General features: G+C 38.6%; 1 protein-coding gene across 1 annotated transcript in view; it reads left to right on the top strand.

Annotated features, from left to right (window-relative positions):
* The window catches only part of asap1a (ArfGAP with SH3 domain, ankyrin repeat and PH domain 1a), a 59384-nt gene that overhangs the window by 5593 nt on the left and 33623 nt on the right, over positions 1-20168 (top strand). The window contains exon 4 of the mRNA XM_058750076.1: positions 15800-15872. Within this exon, the coding sequence (XP_058606059.1) occupies positions 15800-15872 (73 nt within the window). The remainder of the gene's footprint in view (positions 1-15799; positions 15873-20168) is intronic.

Genomic DNA, 20168 nt, shown 5'->3' with positions numbered 1-20168 from the left:
TTTCACAGAATGTGTTTTTGCATTCCACAGCACTGATTTTCCAGTGTTTTTCTACTTAAACTTGATGCACCTTTCTGCATTCTAAAATCTAAGAAGTTCTTTTAACTTTTAAAAAACTTGGCTCTAGACTTGTGTCTTACGTTTTTAAATACATAACTTGTTCTGTGTGAATGCACTTTATGGCAGCTTCCCAACTGTCATGAAACCTCATAGATAATCAATTTAGAGCAGCGACTCACAATGATAGCACTGCATAGGAGACTCGACTTACAATTAACTTAGAGGTCAACTAAATAATAATCAATGAGTTAATTTTTATCTATTATTCACAATACTTTTCAGTGTTGAACAAAATATATGCTTAGGTAACACTTTATTTTAGTGACTGTGTTACATGTACTTACTATAGTAATAACAGTAAATTATACATAATTATAAGAAACTAACCTTAAACCAAACCCTAAGTACATGTTGTTAAGTTATACTAACTGTATAATTACTCTGTAACAGACACCTTAAAATAAGGTGTCTTAAAATAAAGGGTTCTAATGTTTCTCTTGCCTCATCTGCTGTCTTCTGTTAATTTTATTGACTGAACTCATTACAGTGAATTCTGGGATTTCTTTATCCACAAAGAACACGCATGTGACACCTTAAATCTTGTTTCTCTAGGCAATTCATGGTTTTGGCAAACAGTTTCAAATGTATTTTATATGTTCTATCATCAGACATTCAACAGTCTATTGTTAGCTTATTCAAATGTCTGTGGTGTTTTATTGCAGAAGCACATACAGTATTAATTTGCATATGCCTTGTAGCCTTTATGGCAACACATGTAAATATGTGAAATTCAGCTTCTCTCACTGTAGTGCATTTATATGTACTATCATTCATATTCATCATTATCCAAAGTGACTTACATTGCATTTGAGGTATACATTTTATCAGATCATGGATTTCCTTGGAATCAAACCCATGACCTTAACGTTGCTAGCACCATGTCCTATTGTTTGAACTACATGAGTGCTCAAACAGTAGTAGGATATCAAATAAAACACCTCAACCCTTCAACCATTAATAGGACTGTATTGTATCTCTACTCATTAAATGTGTAATCTTCTACATTTTCACCACCCTTCACTCCATTTTGTCCACAACACCTTTGCCCTAATACTGCATTCCATACAAAGCCTCTCTATCTTGATAATAGTTTCCATGGCACTGTGCTCGTACATTCTCATCACAAGGACCAGATGGCAGGGTAGATGTATAGACTGCCTAATCGACAATCTGCTGGCGTGCATACTCATAGACAGTATTTTTTCTACTCAATTTCCATTTTACTCTAATTTCCATTTTTTGGTGATTTCAGAAATGATCAGTCACAGCTTTGTTGTGGAAGCTTGCATGGAAACTCGCTTCTTGTTTATTGCTTGTTTTATTTTACACAGAACAATCTAGTGAAGAGATTGTCTGTTTTAGCCCAGCATGGAGTAATGCCTGCACTGATAATCCTTTTGGCAAAAAAAGTAAAAATGTCCCTGAGTGCTTAAGGGAGAAGTCCCCAGTGACTGATACTGCAGTTAGTGCTTCATTTACATGAGCATAGAATAAATCCCTTGCACAGAGATGTGCAGTAATATTCTGCACTGCAGCAAAACCCATCCAACTATAGACCGAATTCACTCATTTGATGCCTGAGGTGGAGCTTAAAGTATTAAAGGGAACCGTAGACAAAACAGGCCAGATACTTGGATATTTTATGGTCTTATGCGTTTAGGATGAGAACAGAATGATCAGTTGAATGTTTTTAGTCAAACTCCTCTGACTCTGTGGGTTAAATGGGTCAGTGGAATACCTCTTAAAAACACGCTGACGCTCATGTACACCCACAGCTTAGTCATTCCTCTCTCTAGAACCAAATAAATATGAATAAAAGATGTCCACCCTTCTCACCATTTGCTCATAATATGTTCTATTGTTTGCTTTGTTCGCTACAAGCAAATAATACAAGGAGTCACAACTGCACTGTATTATTGAGTACAATAGTTTTCTCTTTAATAATTCTTGACTTTTTATTTTTTTTTATTTGATTATTTTTTCTATTCTTTTGTAATTTTGGGTACCATTTTGTGTAGTTTTAACTCCAAGCAGAGATTACGACAGTATTGAGGAATCTCATCATTGCTTTTTATTGATGGCTCTGGAAACAATGAGTATATTTGCCAGGACCACATGCTGCTAACAGTTCACTATACAAATGTAATTCTGATTTTAAAGCTATTTACTATTTTTACAAATCATTTGTAATGTTTTTTGTTATTGCAGGCATCTGCAGGTTTGGCATTTGTTTGCTTTTTTTAGTTTACACATATTTATTTTCTGTGTATTCATTCATGCATTATAGTGCCTGCACAGTATTCATGGGAACAACGATAAATCGCTCTAGTGACCTATTTTATGGCAGAGCTGATCTGCAACCATTGATTTGTGGTCAGATGGGAAATCAGAGGATTTTCACCACATTTGGTTGCATTGAAATTGCTGTTGCATGAGATCTGTGGGATTGTACGGTTTGATGTTTTGGTGCTGAACAGATTTAAATTTTTCACAGCATTATGTTTTCATGTAGTAGGAGAAGACTGAGCTGTTAAATCTACTTCTTTTAATGTACATTTACATTTATTCATTTAGCAGATGCTTTCATCTAAATTAAAGTTCAAAACAATTTAATTATCTTCCTGGTGTTATTTTAATTTAATTAGAATTCAGCCTTGATATTAAAGAGAATTGCTGTAATAATTACCTTATACAAATCGATTCAAAGCAAGACTACAGCATCAGCACTAACTTGAGCAGTGATAAAGTATAGCTTCCTTTTTATAACACAGCAAGTTATATCAAGGAAATCAATTATTATTGTGGCTCTGCAATTCTTGATTATGATTTCTCAGTTCTGTGGTCAAAGAATGGATTCGGTTGTTCACTTCCATTTGAACTGACCCTTAACGCTTGTTCACACCAAGAAAGATATACTAGTGTCCACACCAATGCACAATAATGTTCTGTTTATTATATAAGCACATGCTGCAGTTGTCGTCCGCTGGATTTGGGTGGTTTCTGATTGGTTCTCAGGTGAGGTACCACCTCATGCAAGTGTAAAAACCTTTTTGCGATATATGGGGGTTTTTGTTAAATTTATGTGTTTCCATTAGGCATATTTTCAGTTCGCAATTTCAATTTGCGCAGTTTGAATGGTGATGGAAACGCAGCTAGTGTTTTTATCATTCATCAGCTGTAAAAAAAAAAAAAACTGAAAGTGATTCCAAAAATATAATTCTTCTGTGTCGTTATCGTTGTGGTGTGGACCACGATTAAAACTTTATTATAGTTATCATTATAGTTGTCCTTGGTGTGAAAGGGCCTTTAGTGTCGCTACAGCTTGCAAAACACATAAAGAAGAAGTCAAAGTATTTTACATGCACTGATTCAAAATTTAAAGGGATATTTCTCTCAGAAATGAAAATTCTGTCATTAATTACTCATCCTCATGTCGCTCCAAACCTTCGTTCATCTTCGGAACACAAATTAATATAGGTTTTGATTAAATCTGAGAGCCCTCTGACCCTTCATAGATAGACAATGTTCCCAGATCCAGAAACGTAGCAAGGACATTGTAAAATAGTGAAAAACATGTAATATCAGGGGTTCAACCGTAATTTTACAAGCTACGAGAATACTTTTTGTGCACAAAGAAAAAAATAATAACGTAATTTATTAAACAATTCTTCTCCCCGAGTTACTGTCTCCATTTTGGAGAGTACCCCAGAACGTAATCAACATAATCAGCATTGTTTATGTTTAGGAAAAAGCGTGCGCATGCTGAATGTAAACAACGCTCATTACGTTGATTACGTTCTGGGGTACTCTCCAAAATGGCGGAAAACTCTGGGAGAATGTCCTTGGTACGTTTCTGGATCTGGGAATATTGCAGTTGCGTTGCCGTCTATGGAGGGTCAGAGAGCTCTCAGATTTCATCAAAGATATCTTAAATTGTGTTCCGAAGATGAACGAAGGTCTTACGGGTTTGGAATGACATGAGGGTGAGTAATTAATGACAGAATTTTCATTTTTGGGTGAACTATCCCTTTAAAGGACATGTCAATGTCTTACACTACGTTTAGCTTGACAGAAGCGTTTGACTGGCGGTTATGTCATTATCAGTCAGAAGTAGCCCTCTCTGTAACAGTCTGTGATTACTGAACAGTGGCTGCTTAGTGTTAGTCAGCAGAATAATAGTGCTGCTGCTGTTGGCTTTGACTCTGCTGCTGTTTGATTGTGCTGTGTGTCTGTCATTTGAGAATTGTCCAGGCCAAGCTCAGCTGGATGGTTATACAAGCGCATGCAGCAGCTGAGGGAGAGACAGCGTGCCGCGTCTCGTGTCCTTGCGTTGAGGTCACCAGACGCATTCTCAGGCATGGACGAATTGTCTTCTTCACCGGCCTTCAGGGCTGACCAACCCCTCTGTCAACAAAAGCCACCCTGCTCTGACTGGCACCGCTAATGTTAAAAATATACTTTTAGGAACAGCATTAGTAGAAGACCGTTTTAGTTTTCGGTTTAGGTATTTGTGGAGGAAGGACCTTGATTGATTCAGTCATTCTTGTCATCCTCATTTGACCTTATTAGTGAACACAAATGCATTGTTTGGGTAATACTGTTTAGTTTCGGCAATGCCAGCCTTTTGAAAAAGACTGCACATAGTTGGTTCTTCGAGTAGAAGTTTAATATGATGGGTGGAGAAGTCTTCTGGAAAAAATTTCCTTTGGAATTTGTTACATCTTTTCTCCGCCCTCATCTAAAGACGACAGTTTACAGTTGGCCAGATGACGGTCAAGCAAGCGGATAACAGGAAAAAGTCATTCCCTGTGTTTCAGAAAAGTCATTCATTCAGTCCATTCATTAAAGGTGCTCTACCATTCAAAAGATTGGTGTCATTTGAAAGAAAATTAACACATTTATTCAGCAAGAATGCATTAAATAGATAAAGTGACAGTGTAGACTTTTTACATTGTCACAAAACAATTCTATTTCTAATGTTTTTTTTGAACATACTATTCATCAAACAAACCTGATAAATTGTATTAAAGTTTCCTCAAGAATACTAAGCAGCACAGCTGTTTTCAGCATTGATAATAAAAAATATTTCTTGAGCACCAAATCAGCATACAGTAAAAGAATGATTTCTGAAGGATCATGTGACACTGAAGTAGTGGCTATGATAAATCACCTTTGCCATCACAGGAATAAATGATATTTTACAGTATTTTAAATAGAAGACTGTTCTTTTAAATTGTAATAATATTTATCAATATTACTGCATTTTTTTAATCAAATTATTGCAGCCTTGACAAAAACTAAAATCTTACTGTCTCCAAACTTTTGACTGCTAGTGTTTGTATATTTCATGCAGTGGGGATTTCTTTAAGACTGCAAGGGAAGCTTGGCTTCCCCTATAATGTCAAAAAATTAATGGTAAAATATGTACTATTGTGTTAACATTTTATTGACTAAAAATGTGTTAGAACAGGTTCATCTCGAAGACGAGTTCGTTCAGAATCAGCTACATATAGCAGGTCGGACTCGATTTCCTTCTCATACATCCGTCACAGTGCATTTCGCTGTTGAAGCCTAGCGTCCATTGACTTCAGTGGGGCTGCTTTGAACAAGTATAGGTCTCTGCAGCAAAGTAATGGGAGTTACCAGATCGGGGCGTTTTTCGACCATGTTACCTGATTGGCTGAAGTCATAGTGACGGTAGGTTTAGGGGTGGGGTTAGGTCAGGGGGATCATTTTGATTGCATGATTTAGAAACACCCAGCAGTTTGAAAACGCCCAGCAATTCAGAAACACCCAATTTTGCTCTGCAGAGACCTCAATCTCGTTTCTGAATTGCTAGGCATTTTCAAGCTGCTGGGTGTTTCTAAATCATGCAATCAAAATGATCCCCCTGACCTAACCCCACCCCTAAACCTACCGTCACTATGACGTCAGCCAATCAAGTAACATGGTCAAAAAACGCCCCGATCTGGTAACTCCCATTACTTTGCTGCAGAGACCTATACTTGTCTCTGGGGGTGAATGGAGGAGTGGGCGTGCCTGGACTCCGGGCTTCTGCGTGATGATTGGAGGGTCTGTCGAAAGACTGCATCTCCTTTTGATTGACAGCGATTTTGTACTATAAAAAGTCGCTGACGCTGAAGTTATTCGAGCTCAGTCCCATAGCGGCTTTGCACTTGGTTCTTATCAATCATTATATATTTTTTATTCATTTATAATGTTATGTTTTAATATACATGCTGCTAACTCGGAAATTTCAAGATATGCGAGCAAAAAAAATGCTCCTGACAGTTCGGCAATACGACACGAGCAAGAGTGCTGTTTTTGTTTCGTTTGTGTTCGATTCCAGATCCGCGTTGATTTGGGCGAATCACTGATTCACGAAGCCATTCATAAAAAGTCATTTGATTCGCTCCTGAAGGATTCAGCCGTTTTGAAAGAATCATTTGAATGACTCAGTGATTCAATCACGAACTTCTGCCACCTGCTGGCCGTTTTTAAGTTTCCCGTCTAAAAGTAGGCATATTACATTATTTTCCAACATATTTCTATATTCAGAATTTAGTATTTAAAACATTAATCTCATAACATTATTCATGCAATTATAAATGAATAAATGCCACATCAAAATGTCACTTCATGCAGCTTCTGTGCAGTGCTAAGATGAATTTTGTTTAGATCATTTCATGGATAACAATAGCCAGTCATGCATTCACATTAATTAAGTATTCAGAGAATAATATTGTCTGTTTTCACTTACATCTATTTATTTATTAAATTCTGATTCACTTTGTAGAACTGAATTATAAATTAAGCTAGTATAGTATCGTAAGACATTTTTATGGTATCGTGACAACCCTATTATACACCACATTCCTTGTTGCAGTTTAACCTAGTTCCCACATTTCCTCCGTCGAGTTTAATATCTTTTTTTTTTTTATATTGTTTGTTCATTTATTCATAGAGTAGGCTAGGCTAGCGTCACTGGAAAAGACGCCTAGTTGGTACGACAGGGTCACAGAGCATTTTCTTGAAAAGGAACAGAATTTACGTATAAATAAATGGAACATTTTTATGATGTAGGCTGAAAATGAAAGACCAGCAGCCGCCACTGATTTCATGTTCTATGATATTTACAAAAATTAACTTTATTTTTCATATAAAAGGTCATGAGAACTTTAAAAAAATATTTAATTACATACCATTGAATTGATAAAAACAATATCCATGTGAATTCATTTTTCAGTAATTCAGTTAATTTCAGCAGTGCTCTCAGCTATGATGAGCTCAAGTTAATGTGCTTCCATTCACTGAAAAAAATTATGGCCGATTCCAAAAAGATGGTAATTTACTTAATTTTACTAAATTCACATAATTTAAATATAAAAATATATACCAATTTATATATGTCTAGTATTGAGTGATACTGCTAATTTACAAATATGACAAGCACTGACATCGGTCAGATTTCAGGATTTCTGCCTGCATTTTTAAAAGCATTGACCCCAGTGTTTCAGTCCCACAAGAGTTTCCACCTGCAGGCCAAGGCTCTCTCTGTATGGTCTTTGTGTCAGTGTGTTTACGTGTGTGTGTCTGTGTTTTATTAATCAGACTTGGACAGAACATGGAATCCTCAGAACCAAAGGCATACCTAGCATTCTGCGTGAGTATCAAAGGGCCCGTTGCCATGGATACGAACCAAACAGACCATAATTTAAACAATGACCTGTTCTTCTCATATCTAGAGCCACAGATTCAATCAGTGCCAGCGCAGGAGTGGTGCTTGCCAGGCCTGTGGGTGTACAGTGGCTCGGCTATCGGGGTGTTGACTTCATATAATGTTTCCATTGCGTTTCTCTCAGTCATTTGTATCTTTTTCTTCTACAGTTATTGTAATAAAAACAGACAGAATAAAGTTGGATCACCCTTGGCCTGCAGTTATGACTCATAAACCCCGTGAAACTTGCCTGGCCTGAGCACTTTCCCTTGCCTCGCCACAGCCCCAGTCAAGTCTGCTGACTTTGGCTTGGCAGTGAGAAGTAATTCCTTAAGGAGTTCATGTTTCTTGGGGCTGATAGCTGGTGTAGGTCTCTCCTGACCTAAATGGCAGTATGTTCAAGTCCTGGAAAAGTTTTCTAGTAAAAGATCTTTCTGGCCGGCCGTATAGAGAGTGTCTTTTCTTGGTTGGCAGGCCTGTGTTGGTCTTCTCGATTGGCTGTCTTGATAAAGTCTAATATCGATCTGGTTGTTCGTAGTGTGAATCTAATGGATTGTGGTTGCTTTGAGCGGCAGTAAAAGTGTATTATAGCACTGTTTTTCCACTAGTATCTTGTTTCTAAGGGACCTAGAGCTTTGAGATTTGTTCGGATGAATGGTGTGCGAGGTTGGGTCATTACTTTAGTTTATCGTTTGCTTCTTTTTTGCCCCGGCAAAAAAACATTATTTGACCGGTTCTGAGATATTGTCACGAAAGGTGCTTTCAGTTTAGGCTAGGATTACTGAGTGCTCCAGGAAGAGAGCCAAGGGCTCAGCGATGCCCATCGGTTGAGTGGGTGAACAGAGGGTCAAGGTTTGTTGTGGGTATTGTAGACGAGTATTAGCACGTTACTGCAGTCTATCCCGTCATAAAGAGGCAAACTGCTTAGTCATGGAAGGACAAAGTAGCCCTTTATTGTGAGTGTCATATTGTTATGGTGCCAGTGAGTGTGATGTTGCATTTGTTCTCAATAGGGCACTTAACTTTCTCTGTCTGTATAATAACTGTAATGCTGCATTTCATTTTTGGTCTCTCTTCAGGATCCAGATGGTGTTGGACTGAAAAATGCATAAAATTCAAGTAGCTGACTGACTATAAAGGAAATAGTTCACTCAAAAATGACATTTCTGGCACTGTTTACTCACCTTCATGTCGTTCTGTATAAGTTTCCTTCCTCAATGGAACAAGGTTAATATTTTTTTAAGAATATCTCGTCAGCTCTTTTCAATTTGATGAAAGTGGAAGTTTGGCTATGTTATATCAATCAGTACTTGTAAATGATATTATTTTAAGTATAATTTCAAATGTATAAACAGCTAAATATTACCTAAGTTGGTTCAAACTCATAAGGCTGAGAGATTCTCCAGATCATAATGGAGATGTCACCTGCTGAGCTTTATCGTCTCTGCAGTGCTCAGATTCACTGTTCTGTTCACTCTGGTCACGCCTAATAGGCTACAAGACCATTTGAGGATGTGGTTAGATTGTTGTAATTAGTTGTGTAATGATATTACCCTCTTGGTCATACATCTGAAGACTGATATTTCACGCTTACAGGGTAACTGAATTAGTATGTACTACCGTTCAAAAGTTTGGGTTCAGTACAATTGTTTTTGGAAGAAATTAATTATTTTATTCAGCAAGAATGCATTAAACTGATCAAAAATCACAATAAAGACATTTATGTTACAATCTTATTTTTATCAAATAAATGCTGTTCTTTTGTCCCAATGAAATCAAAAGTTTTTTGGCTTTTAGTATGAATATGTTAGCCTTAGGTTATTAAATAGGTTATCTGTAAGCTTGCTCCAAAACAAAATTCGCATTTATAAGATACGAGCAATCAAAACTTACAGTCTTTCACTTCTGCCGATATGGATTAACGATTTTGATGACATCACCCTGCACTTCAGCTTCTCATCAAACTTTTGTCCAATGAAATGCTCTCTAGAATCCGAAGCATACACTACAAGACACATAGACACTGAAGCTGTGGCTGAAATCGGTTACTTCTTTCTATTCATGAGTAATCCTATAAAAAATATCCCGGTTTCCACAAAAATGTTTAAACAGCACAACTGTTTTCAACATTGATGTTAATAAGAAAAGTGTCATAATAAGAATGATTTCTGAAGGATCATTTGACACTGAAGTTATGACTGCTGGAGTAATGACTGCTAAAATTTTAGCTTTGCCATAACAGAAATGAATTACATTGTAAAATATTAAAATAGAAAATATTTTTAATTGTAATAATATTTCACAATATTAGTTTATACTGTATTTTTAAATAAATAAATGCAACCTTGGTGAGCAAAAGAGACTTCTTTCATTCTTTCTTTTTGGATCACTTGAAGATGTTAAGCAGCAGTATATATATTCTAGTTTCATGCTAAAACAGGCAATGTTTAGTTATACTTTATGAAGACTGATAGTTGCCTTTTAAATGTTTGTTTGTAGTGCTGCCTGCTAAGTGCATTACTGAAAATGATTTTCTGTTCGTTTTTACAAACGATGGATGTAACGGTTTGTAAGTGCTCATTTCCAATTCCAATTTTTACATTTCCCAATGTTCCTTTAAATCCTGGTATATAGCTACAGGATGTTGTAGCTCATAACAATGAAATAACATGGGAAATGACCGGGGATAAAAAAAGCTCTGAAGAGTCTCGACCTGACGAGTCTGTCTCTCCCCGGACCGCAGTGGGCAGTCCAATTTTGGTGTACCGATGTCCAAACATAGCTGCAAGAAAATGAGAGAATGGCCACAGAGGGAAATCATTTATCACACGAGTGGCTCGGAACTACTACTTTCATCACCACAGGTTCTTGATCAGTGTGCCACAGCTGTGCAAATGCTCATTATTCCTCTGCCTCAGCATGCCTTGTGTTCACTGTAGGAGGAGGTACATGAACACAATGAGTGGTTTATAGAAACACAACTCATCTCTAAACATATAGCAGGACATCAGTCTACAGACTGGATTAGAAATGACATGTTTCCTGGCAACTTGGCCACAATCAGTATAAAAACTGCTGTTTGTGTCATTCACATTTTATGTCCCTTTTTCATATTTAAAATGGATGGATTTGCATCTGATTAGATTTAGCTAACATCTCATCTCATCTCAATGGTAGAGCAAATGAGAGAAATTATGATTCTTCAGCAGGGGCTTTGCTCTGGTTTTGCTGCTGCAGGGTCTGATAATTATCATTTGATTTCAAACGAAAACAAACAATATTAACTTAAACCAAAGCTAAAGTATTAAAGTGTATTCACTAGTTTAATCTGTATGATTTTTTTAAAGACTTATTTTTGACTTCATTATGATAGGACAGTGTAGAGGAGCCAGGAAGCGGAGTCGGAGTGGGATAGAGGGAGGCAGGATCGGGAAAGGTCCTCAAGCTGGGATTCAAACTCGGGACACCCATAGTGCAACAGCATTGTATGTCAGTGCACTGCCCACAAGGCTATTGGCACCTAATCTGTATAAATCTTAGATTTAATTTTGAAAGAACTTTCTTATGTTCACCAAGGCTACATTTATTTAAACAAAAGTAGAGTATTAATAATATTATGAAATGTTATTATAATTTAAATTAACTTTTTTTTTTAAATGTTATTAAAATGTACGATTTCTATTGTAATGTATTTTAAAATGTAATTTATTCTTGTGGTGGTAAAGCTACAGCAGCCATTACCCAGGATTTATTGTCACATGATCCTTCAGAAATCATTTTAATATGCTGATTTGCTGCTCAAGAAAACATGGTGTCAGGGATTCAGCCACACCGCCAATCACGTTAACCAGGTCACTCTCACCTGCCTACTAATCACTTCCACCTGTCTCTGCCAATCAAGCTAACTTTATCTCTGCATTCACCCTCTGTGTCATATATATATATATATATATATATATACACCCTCTGTATATATCTGTTACCTGACTCCCTGTATGTTTGCTTACCGACAAGCTCCTGCTAGGATAACCTCTCCGTGCTCCAGCGCTCCGTAGTTCCCTGTGGCTCATCTGGAAGAAGGAACAGGATGTTACTTCGATCAGCTAAGCCTCTCAGTCTTACCTGCTAACCGTTTGTTTCCCATTTGGATTGCTGACCTGAATTCTCCTGACTCCTTCATCAATAAACCTGTTGTTTCATCACGCATCCTTGTGCCTCCTGAGTATTGGCTGACAGAAGACCAGACCGCACAAACGGAATGGATCCCTGTCGCCCCGATCCAGCGGACGCTTTTGACGAGCTTTTCAGCACTCTCCGAGCCTCCCTCACACCGATCCCCACTCCACCATCTGCCTCTGCCAGTCCCATGGCCATACCGTCTGCTTACTCGGGCGAGGCGGTGGAATGTAGCGGTTTTCTGCTCCAGGTCTCGCTATACATCGAAATTTGCCACGGAAAGAGCTAAGGTGGCCTTCTTGCTCTCTCTCCTGTCCGGTCGTGCGCTGCTGTGGGCTCGTGCAATATGGAATTCGTAAAGCACCCTAATTAACTCCTTCGACGCCTTTGTGGCTCATTTTAAGGAAGTTTTTGGGCAGTCTACGGGCTCGCTCTCCATACCTGATCAGCTCGACTGTGAGTGACTACAATTTGCAGTTCCGCAGCCGCAGGCGGTTGGAATGAGGCTGCCCTGCTGACTGCCTACCGCCAAGGGCTTGTTTCACAGATCCGCACGCAAATGGCGATCTACGATGACAACGTGGGATTAGAGAATTTCATGCTGCGAGCTGGGCGGATCTCTCAGCGCATCACGGCCTGTCACTCCGACGATACCGCTCTTCCACCAGCCCCCCCTGCCAGTTACCCAGCACCAGAACCAATGCAGATGGATTCCACCAGACTCACTAGTATGGAACGAGCACGATGATTGTCATCCGGTCTCTGCTTGTATTGTGGATCCTCCAGTCATTTCAGCCGAGCCTGTCCCACTTGTCCACCATGCCCAGCAGTGAGTACCCTCCACATAGATCCAGCTGTGTTTACCTTGAAATTGTTGACAGTCCAACTACTCACCCCAAGTCATTCTGTTGCAGTACCAGCCTTCGTCGACTTGGGTTCTTCCGGGAATTTCATCACCCAAAACCTCTTAAATCGCCTTGAGCTACTCCAAAGGAGACAGGAGCAGGTACTTAAACCTGAAACCATTCAGGGAAAACCGCTTGGGCGTGGGCGGGTCAGGTTCCGATCCCCACTGATCTCCCTGCACGTGGGGTGCTTCCAATCTGAAACCATCTCGTTTCTGGTGCTGGAGGAAGCAACCGTTGATATCATCTTGGGACGCCCCTGGCTCACCAAACTTTCTCCCGTAGTCAGATGGGACTCCGGTGAAATCCTCTGATGGAGTGAGGAATGTTTCCAAAACTGTCTGTCCGCAGTACCGATGCCACCTACTTCAAACCCTAGTCTCCAGATCAAGTCCACTCATGTTGAAAGCCCTGAGCCCCTAGAGAGCCCATCCGTCCTATCTGACTATGGGAAGTTCCAGGATGTGTTCAGTAAGCAGGCAGCCACTCGACTTCCCCATCACCGGCCATGGGACTGTGCCATAGACCTGCTGCCTGGAGCGAAACTCCCCAAGGGTAGAGTTTATCCGCAGTCCATTCTTGAGCCCAAGGCCATGGAGGAATACATTCAGGAGGCTCTCCAACAACAGTTCATCTGTCCATCTACGTCACCTGAAGCATTGAGCTTCTTTGTGGGGGAAAAAGGATGGAGGCTTGCGGCCCTGCATAGACTACCAAGCACTGAATTCCCAAACTGTCAAACTCCTGTATCCTCTTCCCCTGGTCCCATGGAGGGGTGCAAATCTTCACGAAGCTGGACCTGCGTAGCGCGTACAACCTCGTTCGTATTCGGGAGGGCGACCAGTGGAAGACGGCATTCATTACCCCTTCAGGTCACTACGAGTGTCAGGTTATGCCATATGGCCTGTCGAACTCACCGTCCGTCTTCCAGGGGTTTATGAACAAGGTGTTCTGGGAGTTTCTCCATCGGTTAGTGATCGTTTACATCGACAATATCCTTATCTACTCCTGGAACCTGGCCGAACATCGCCACCATGTTCAGCAGGTCCTCCAACAGCTGAGGAAGCATCAGCTATACCTAAAACTTGAAAAATGTGAGTTCCACAAGACCACTGTCCAGTTCCTGGGTTATGTCATCAACCCTGAAGGAATTCAAATGGACCAGGGGTCTTTCAAAGTCTGTCAAAGACTGAGCGGAAGCTTACCGACAAACTCCTGCTAGAATAACCTCTCCGCGCTCCGTCGTTCCCTGTGACTCATCTGGAAGAAGGAACAGGACGTTACTTCGATCAGCTAAGCCTCTCATCCTTACCTGCTAACCGTTTGTTTCCCATTTGGATTGCTGACCTGAATTCTCCTGACTACTTCGTCAATAAACCTGTTGTTTCATCGCGCATCCTTGTGTCTCCTGAGTATTTGGAGACACATGGCCTATTATTATCAATGTTGAAAAATATATTTTGTAGAAACCTTAATACCTTTTTTTCAGGATTTTTTGATGAATAGAAAGTTTATTCAGAAAAACAAAAAATACTAAAAATGAAACCGCATTTATTTGAAAAACTTCTAAAATGTCTTTACTCTCACTTTCAGTTGAATAGATAGAATATGTCCTTGCTGAAAAAAAAAACTTCTCAATTCATAATAAAGCATGTAAATACATTAATTTAGTAGTTATGTATCAATTTTCACCAAGGCCTTTGAAAATGTCCTCTGTACTTTTTATTTTCAGAGAGCTGTCGTGAATGTTGAGGGATTTGCTTTCAAATTGTGGCCTTAAGCTCTGTCTTTCTCATTAATCACAATTGAAGGGCTTCTTTAAAGACACCACAGATTATTTTTGGGTGCGTTTGGGTGTGTGTTTGGGAGGAGTGTGTTTGTGTTGGTAGCTGTGGCTGTTAGGACACACATCTGTTAGCCACCAGCTGAAACAGAGCACATGAATGCATTACAAATTCAATTCGCAAAATACTTTTTTTTTTTTTTTTTTTGCCAAAAGTTGACTCATATTTTTTTCTGTTTATTCCAGTGATAACAAGTTAATTGCTTTGAGTCAGCTTGCCTATATTCTGTACACTTGCATAATTTCCTTTTCATCCAGAGAGACACACATATGATAGAATCAAGGAGGGAGGAGGACATCAGCCAGAACACAAGTTCAAAGCGTGTATAAGAGTAAAGCAAAGAGTTCACAAATTTCCCAGCAATTCATACATGGTTTCTTTATTTTAAAGATAGAAACAAGTAGATAGAAGGTCAGTGGGCTGCTCGGAGGAAACAGGATTCGTTGACACCCTGTTGTTTACTGTCATTCATCAAAATGTTTGAAGAGATTTCCATGAGCTGAGACCCTCAGGATCATGTCCTGTTCGCTACGCTCTCAGTTTCACAGCGGTTTTGATTTTTGAAATGATATCCACCCCAAGACAATGAAGCGCAGTCGAGGGGTTCTCCTTGTCCTCGTGCTGCCGCGGTTGCTAGGAAACTGCGTGTCAAGGGTCTGTCACTGGTATGTTAAGTTGTCTAGCCACTCCAGGCTGTCTTTTCTGAGGAGATCTTGTCCAATGTCGATTACATTTATTAGCTGGCTGACTTATTTTAATCAGTATATAAATATTGCAGTTCACAAGGGTATAAGCTACTTTTCTAGTCATAATTTTGGTGTTACAGGGAATATCTCTGACATTTTCTCCACCTGTTGGCCTATATGAGCACTGGAAATGCCTCCAGATTCCCAATGTTTGGTTTTGCCCCTCGAGGTGTGGCCACTGATGCAGTTCCTCTGGAATTCTAAGATCATGAATCATAAATGAATCACAGACCTTTTTTAGCTGTGTTTTATAACCATCCTCTTCTCTTCTCTTTTTGTCTGCCTCTCTAGGCTTTGGACCAGGACCGAACAGCTTTACAAAAGGTCAAGAAATCCGTCAAAGCAATCTACAACTCGGGTCAAGGTGAGTTTTGACCCAGCTCTTCAGCAGTACTTTTGGAAATATTAAAATATGATTCAAAATGTCCAGAGAATGTTAATTTTTGATACAATGCATGGCTGTAAAAAAGGCCAAAGTGACTCTCAACTTGTTTAATTGACAAATTCCTGGTGAAGTGCTACTCTAATCGACAATCCTGAAGTGAGAAGTCATAGCGCTTGCTTTTCACATGCCCCTTGCTACCGTCTCTTCCCCCATTCCTTCTAGGGAAACTCGAATGCTTACATGCCCTCAAGGGTAAATCAGCATGAAAGGTCAGGAAATCCTCCAGACCATCTTATGAGTGGTTTTTGGCTCATCTAGTCCCTTCTCTGCCCTTTATCAGCTTGTAACTCTTCAATGTCATTCCTCTCCTATTGGCCAAGCACACAGTCCAGATGCCAAATATCGGTGCCTGTTTGATCAAGGCCTCATAATGCCTAATATTTACACTATCATCTCTTGTGGATCGGAAATTGACAAAGATATTGACATTTGCAAAGTTGGGATCAGGGCTGGAGATTGAGAACCAAACAGTCTGTGGATGTAAGTATATTTAGAACTCTAAAACAGGACAGATGAATGTGTTCTCCTGCTGTGTGACCTAGAGATAGGTCACAATGGATGACTAGACTATAAAAGTATAAAAAGGCTAAAAAGATGATAAAAGCACTGCTACAGCCATACATATTCAGACAGATGTCTTTGGCTCTTGTGCTGTTGATCAGTTAGCTTGTTATGAGTTTATTAAAATCAAAGGAGTCTTAAGAACTGCATTTGATTGGGATCAAAATCAGCCTAATTATGCAGGGCTTCCAGTCGGGAAATGAATAAGAAATTCCAGATATTATGAAATTATGATTATGATGATGATTATTATTATTAATAGCAGCAATACTGCTACATTTACAACAGTATTATTAATAATATTTTATTATTATAACACCTTACATAATAAAAATGCAGCTCAAAATCTCAAAGTGCTTCACAATATAATTCAAAATTAAAAATCAAAATAATGCTGTCAAATCGATTAATTGTGATTAATCGCATCCAAAATAAAAGTTTGTGTTTACATAATATATGTGTGTGTGTGTAGTGTGTATATTTATTAGGGTTGTCACGATACCATAAAAATGTGTTACGATACTATGCCAGCTGAAGTATCACGATACCATGCAGTATTGTGTTAATTTAAAATTCAATTCTACAAAATAAATAAATAGATGTAAGTGAAAACAGACAATATTATTCTCTGAATACTTAATGTGAATGAATGACTGGCTATTGTTATCCATGAAATGATCTAAACAAAACTCATCTTAGCACTGCACAGAAGCAGCATGGAGTGACATTTAGATGTGGCATTTATACATAATTGCATAAATAATGTTACGAGATTAGTGTTTTAAATACTAAATTCTGAATATAGAAATATGTTGGAAAATAATGTAATATGCCTACTTTTAGATGGGAAACTTAAAAACGGCCAGCAGGTGGCAGAAGTTCGTGATTGAATCACTGAGTCATTCAAACGATCCTTTCAAAACGGCTGAATCCGTTAACTCCGTTAACTGAATCCGTTAAAGCCTTTCTTCTGATAAACTGCAGCATGAACAACGACGTGCAAGCCCATTGCAAATTGAACTGAAGCATTGGGAAACACTCAGCACCATATAACGCGTAACGTTATACACAAAGCACAGCAGAAAGACAATTGGCAATCAACTTGTAATGTTTCTGCTGGCATGCATGTTCAAATGAACGTTTTAAACAGTGTTCTTGCCGTGCATACAACATATCTTACGGTACCGTATGGACGATACTACCGTTTAAAAAATGCAATGGCACCGCGGGTATTTTTAAGCTTTAGTATCGCGATACTACCGTAGTAACGGTGTATCGTGCAACCCTAATATTTATGTGTATATATAAATACACACGCATACATGTATGTTACATATATTTCTTAAATATACACAATAGACACACATATATTATGTAAACACAAACTTTTATTTTGGATGCGATTAATCATAATTAATCGATTTGACATCACTAAAAGCCTTTACTTTTTTACACAGTACTTGCTTTTGTGTTATTTCAAGTAATTATACATGTCTGTCCAATCTTTTGAGAGGATGTGCATGCATTTGGGAGAGATTTAAAAGCTGATTACAAAGACATAAACGGTCATAAATAAGAAATTACAGTTTTTTTGGTTCATTAATGGTTTGCACATCACCCTGAATGAGCACTTTTAATTCTCTGAGATTCAGGTTGTTCCTCTGGGTCCAGAAACCTTCCCAGCTGGTCATTTATGGAAGGTGACAGTACACTGTTTCTGGGTACCAGATCTCTATGTGGCGGTTTTCAGTGATGTGATATGTAAGACTTCCTCTTGTGAGTTGTAGTGCTTGATCAGATTGATTGGCTGACTTCTCTCTGACCTCAGTATCCCTTAGAGAGCACTCGTCCTCTACACCTCTTCAGCAATGCAGAGAATCATGCAGAGCATCATGATTCAGCAAATTCCTGCAGATTGTCACCTTTTGGGTTAGTGAATGAAATCACACCAGCTACAGCTGAATATCGCCGCTCTTGATGCACATCACTCTGCTTACTGATGTCTTCCTGAAGTGTGGAGCATCTCATGTTATGCTATTAAGTGCAGAGCGTTACTGTGGGCGGCAGGCAGAGGATGTAAACCGGCTCCCGCTGTGTTATCGACTCTCTGCTGTGTGCATTGCAGGTGGCCTCTGTGTCACGATCCTGTTTAATCAGATGTGACTGTATAGTAAGCACTCTAATCGGCTCCTGATGATTAATACCTGAGCTCTTGACACTTGGCATGAGGCTTTTATTCTCTGTTGAACTGCAGAGGTCTGCTTATGTCACTTTGCTTACAGTCTTGTTTAGATCTGTCTGCGATCTTTTAATCCGTCTGTGACATGTACGATCTACTTATCTTCAGAAGTCTCACATCATACATAATAGTGACAGTTAACGAAATGTATGTTTGCAATAATTATACAATTAGATTAAAAAATAATAAAATCAATGTCTACTTGATGTAAAACTGTATGTAATTAATGAAAGGTGCTATTCAAATAATAAGAAATATTAGTAGCAGTAGTAAAATATGTGATCATTTATATTTATAATGCATGTAATTTGAATAAAATCTACAAATGAAATTAATATTAATAATAAATAGTAGAAGTGTTTATTTTGTATTTAATGTGTATATGAAAGGTTCTATATAAATCAAATTAAAATAATAATAATTTTAATTGTGTAGCACCTTTCATACATAAAATGCAGCTCAAAGTTGCAAAGTGCTTCACTGATCAGAAAATAAAAACAGAAAAGGAAACATTTTACACAATAACACTTCCATTTGTGTTATTTCATAGTTTTGATGACTTCTCTGTTATTCTAAAATGTGGAAAATAGTAATATAAAATACGTTTTTGAGTGGAAGTATGTGTATTAGGGAGAAATTTATAAGCTCCTAAGAATAAGACACGATTGTAACAAGGACATAAACAGTCAGAAATGAACTCAATTATTTATTTATTTATTTATTTTTTGGGTTCGTGGAGAGTTTACACATTAATTTAAATTAGCACCTTTAAAACTCTGAGGTTCCCTTAGGTTCCTCTGAGTCCAAAAAGGCAGCAGTAAACCTTCCCAGCTGCTCGTTTAAAGAAGGTGACAGTCCCCTATTTCAGGGTACCAGATGTCTTAACTCCACTCAACAAGACAAATGTCCTAATAATGTCACTCTGTCATGGGCTGGGCTGGGCTCCCAGTGTGGAACTATGGGAAGATGATGAATCAGTCCCAGATGCTGGTGGTGTCAATACTGTTTCCTAATATATGGAGACCCTAAACTTATACGACTCTAAAGATGGTAATATTAGAACTTCTTTTCATGTTCTTTATTAAACAAAAGACTGTTTCGTGTGTGGATGTTTTTTGTTTTTTTGATATGGACAAATTGTTAATGGGCACCTGCATTATTTTCCTTGTGGGTGCTGATGACCTTGACCGCACTCTCTGTCTGTGCCCAGTGAGGTACTTGTTTGTGTTGGAAGGGCTATTATTGGTTTAGTTTACATCCTGTGGGCTGAGATTTACACAGAAAGCTGTCCTAGTTGACAGATGTACAGGGAATTGTGGAATTCTCTTTTCTTCCTTCATGTTATGCTGTTTAAATAGGTGTGTTCGTCTCGAAGTGGCGCTGAGCAGACCGATTGCTGTATGACATCAATATAC

Source organism: Onychostoma macrolepis, chromosome 02 (assembly GCF_012432095.1).
Source record: "Onychostoma macrolepis isolate SWU-2019 chromosome 02, ASM1243209v1, whole genome shotgun sequence".
Taxonomy (NCBI): Eukaryota; Metazoa; Chordata; class Actinopteri; order Cypriniformes; family Cyprinidae; genus Onychostoma; species Onychostoma macrolepis.
Note: the sequence above shows the minus strand (reverse complement) of the source record. Positions and strands in the feature narration are given on the sequence as shown.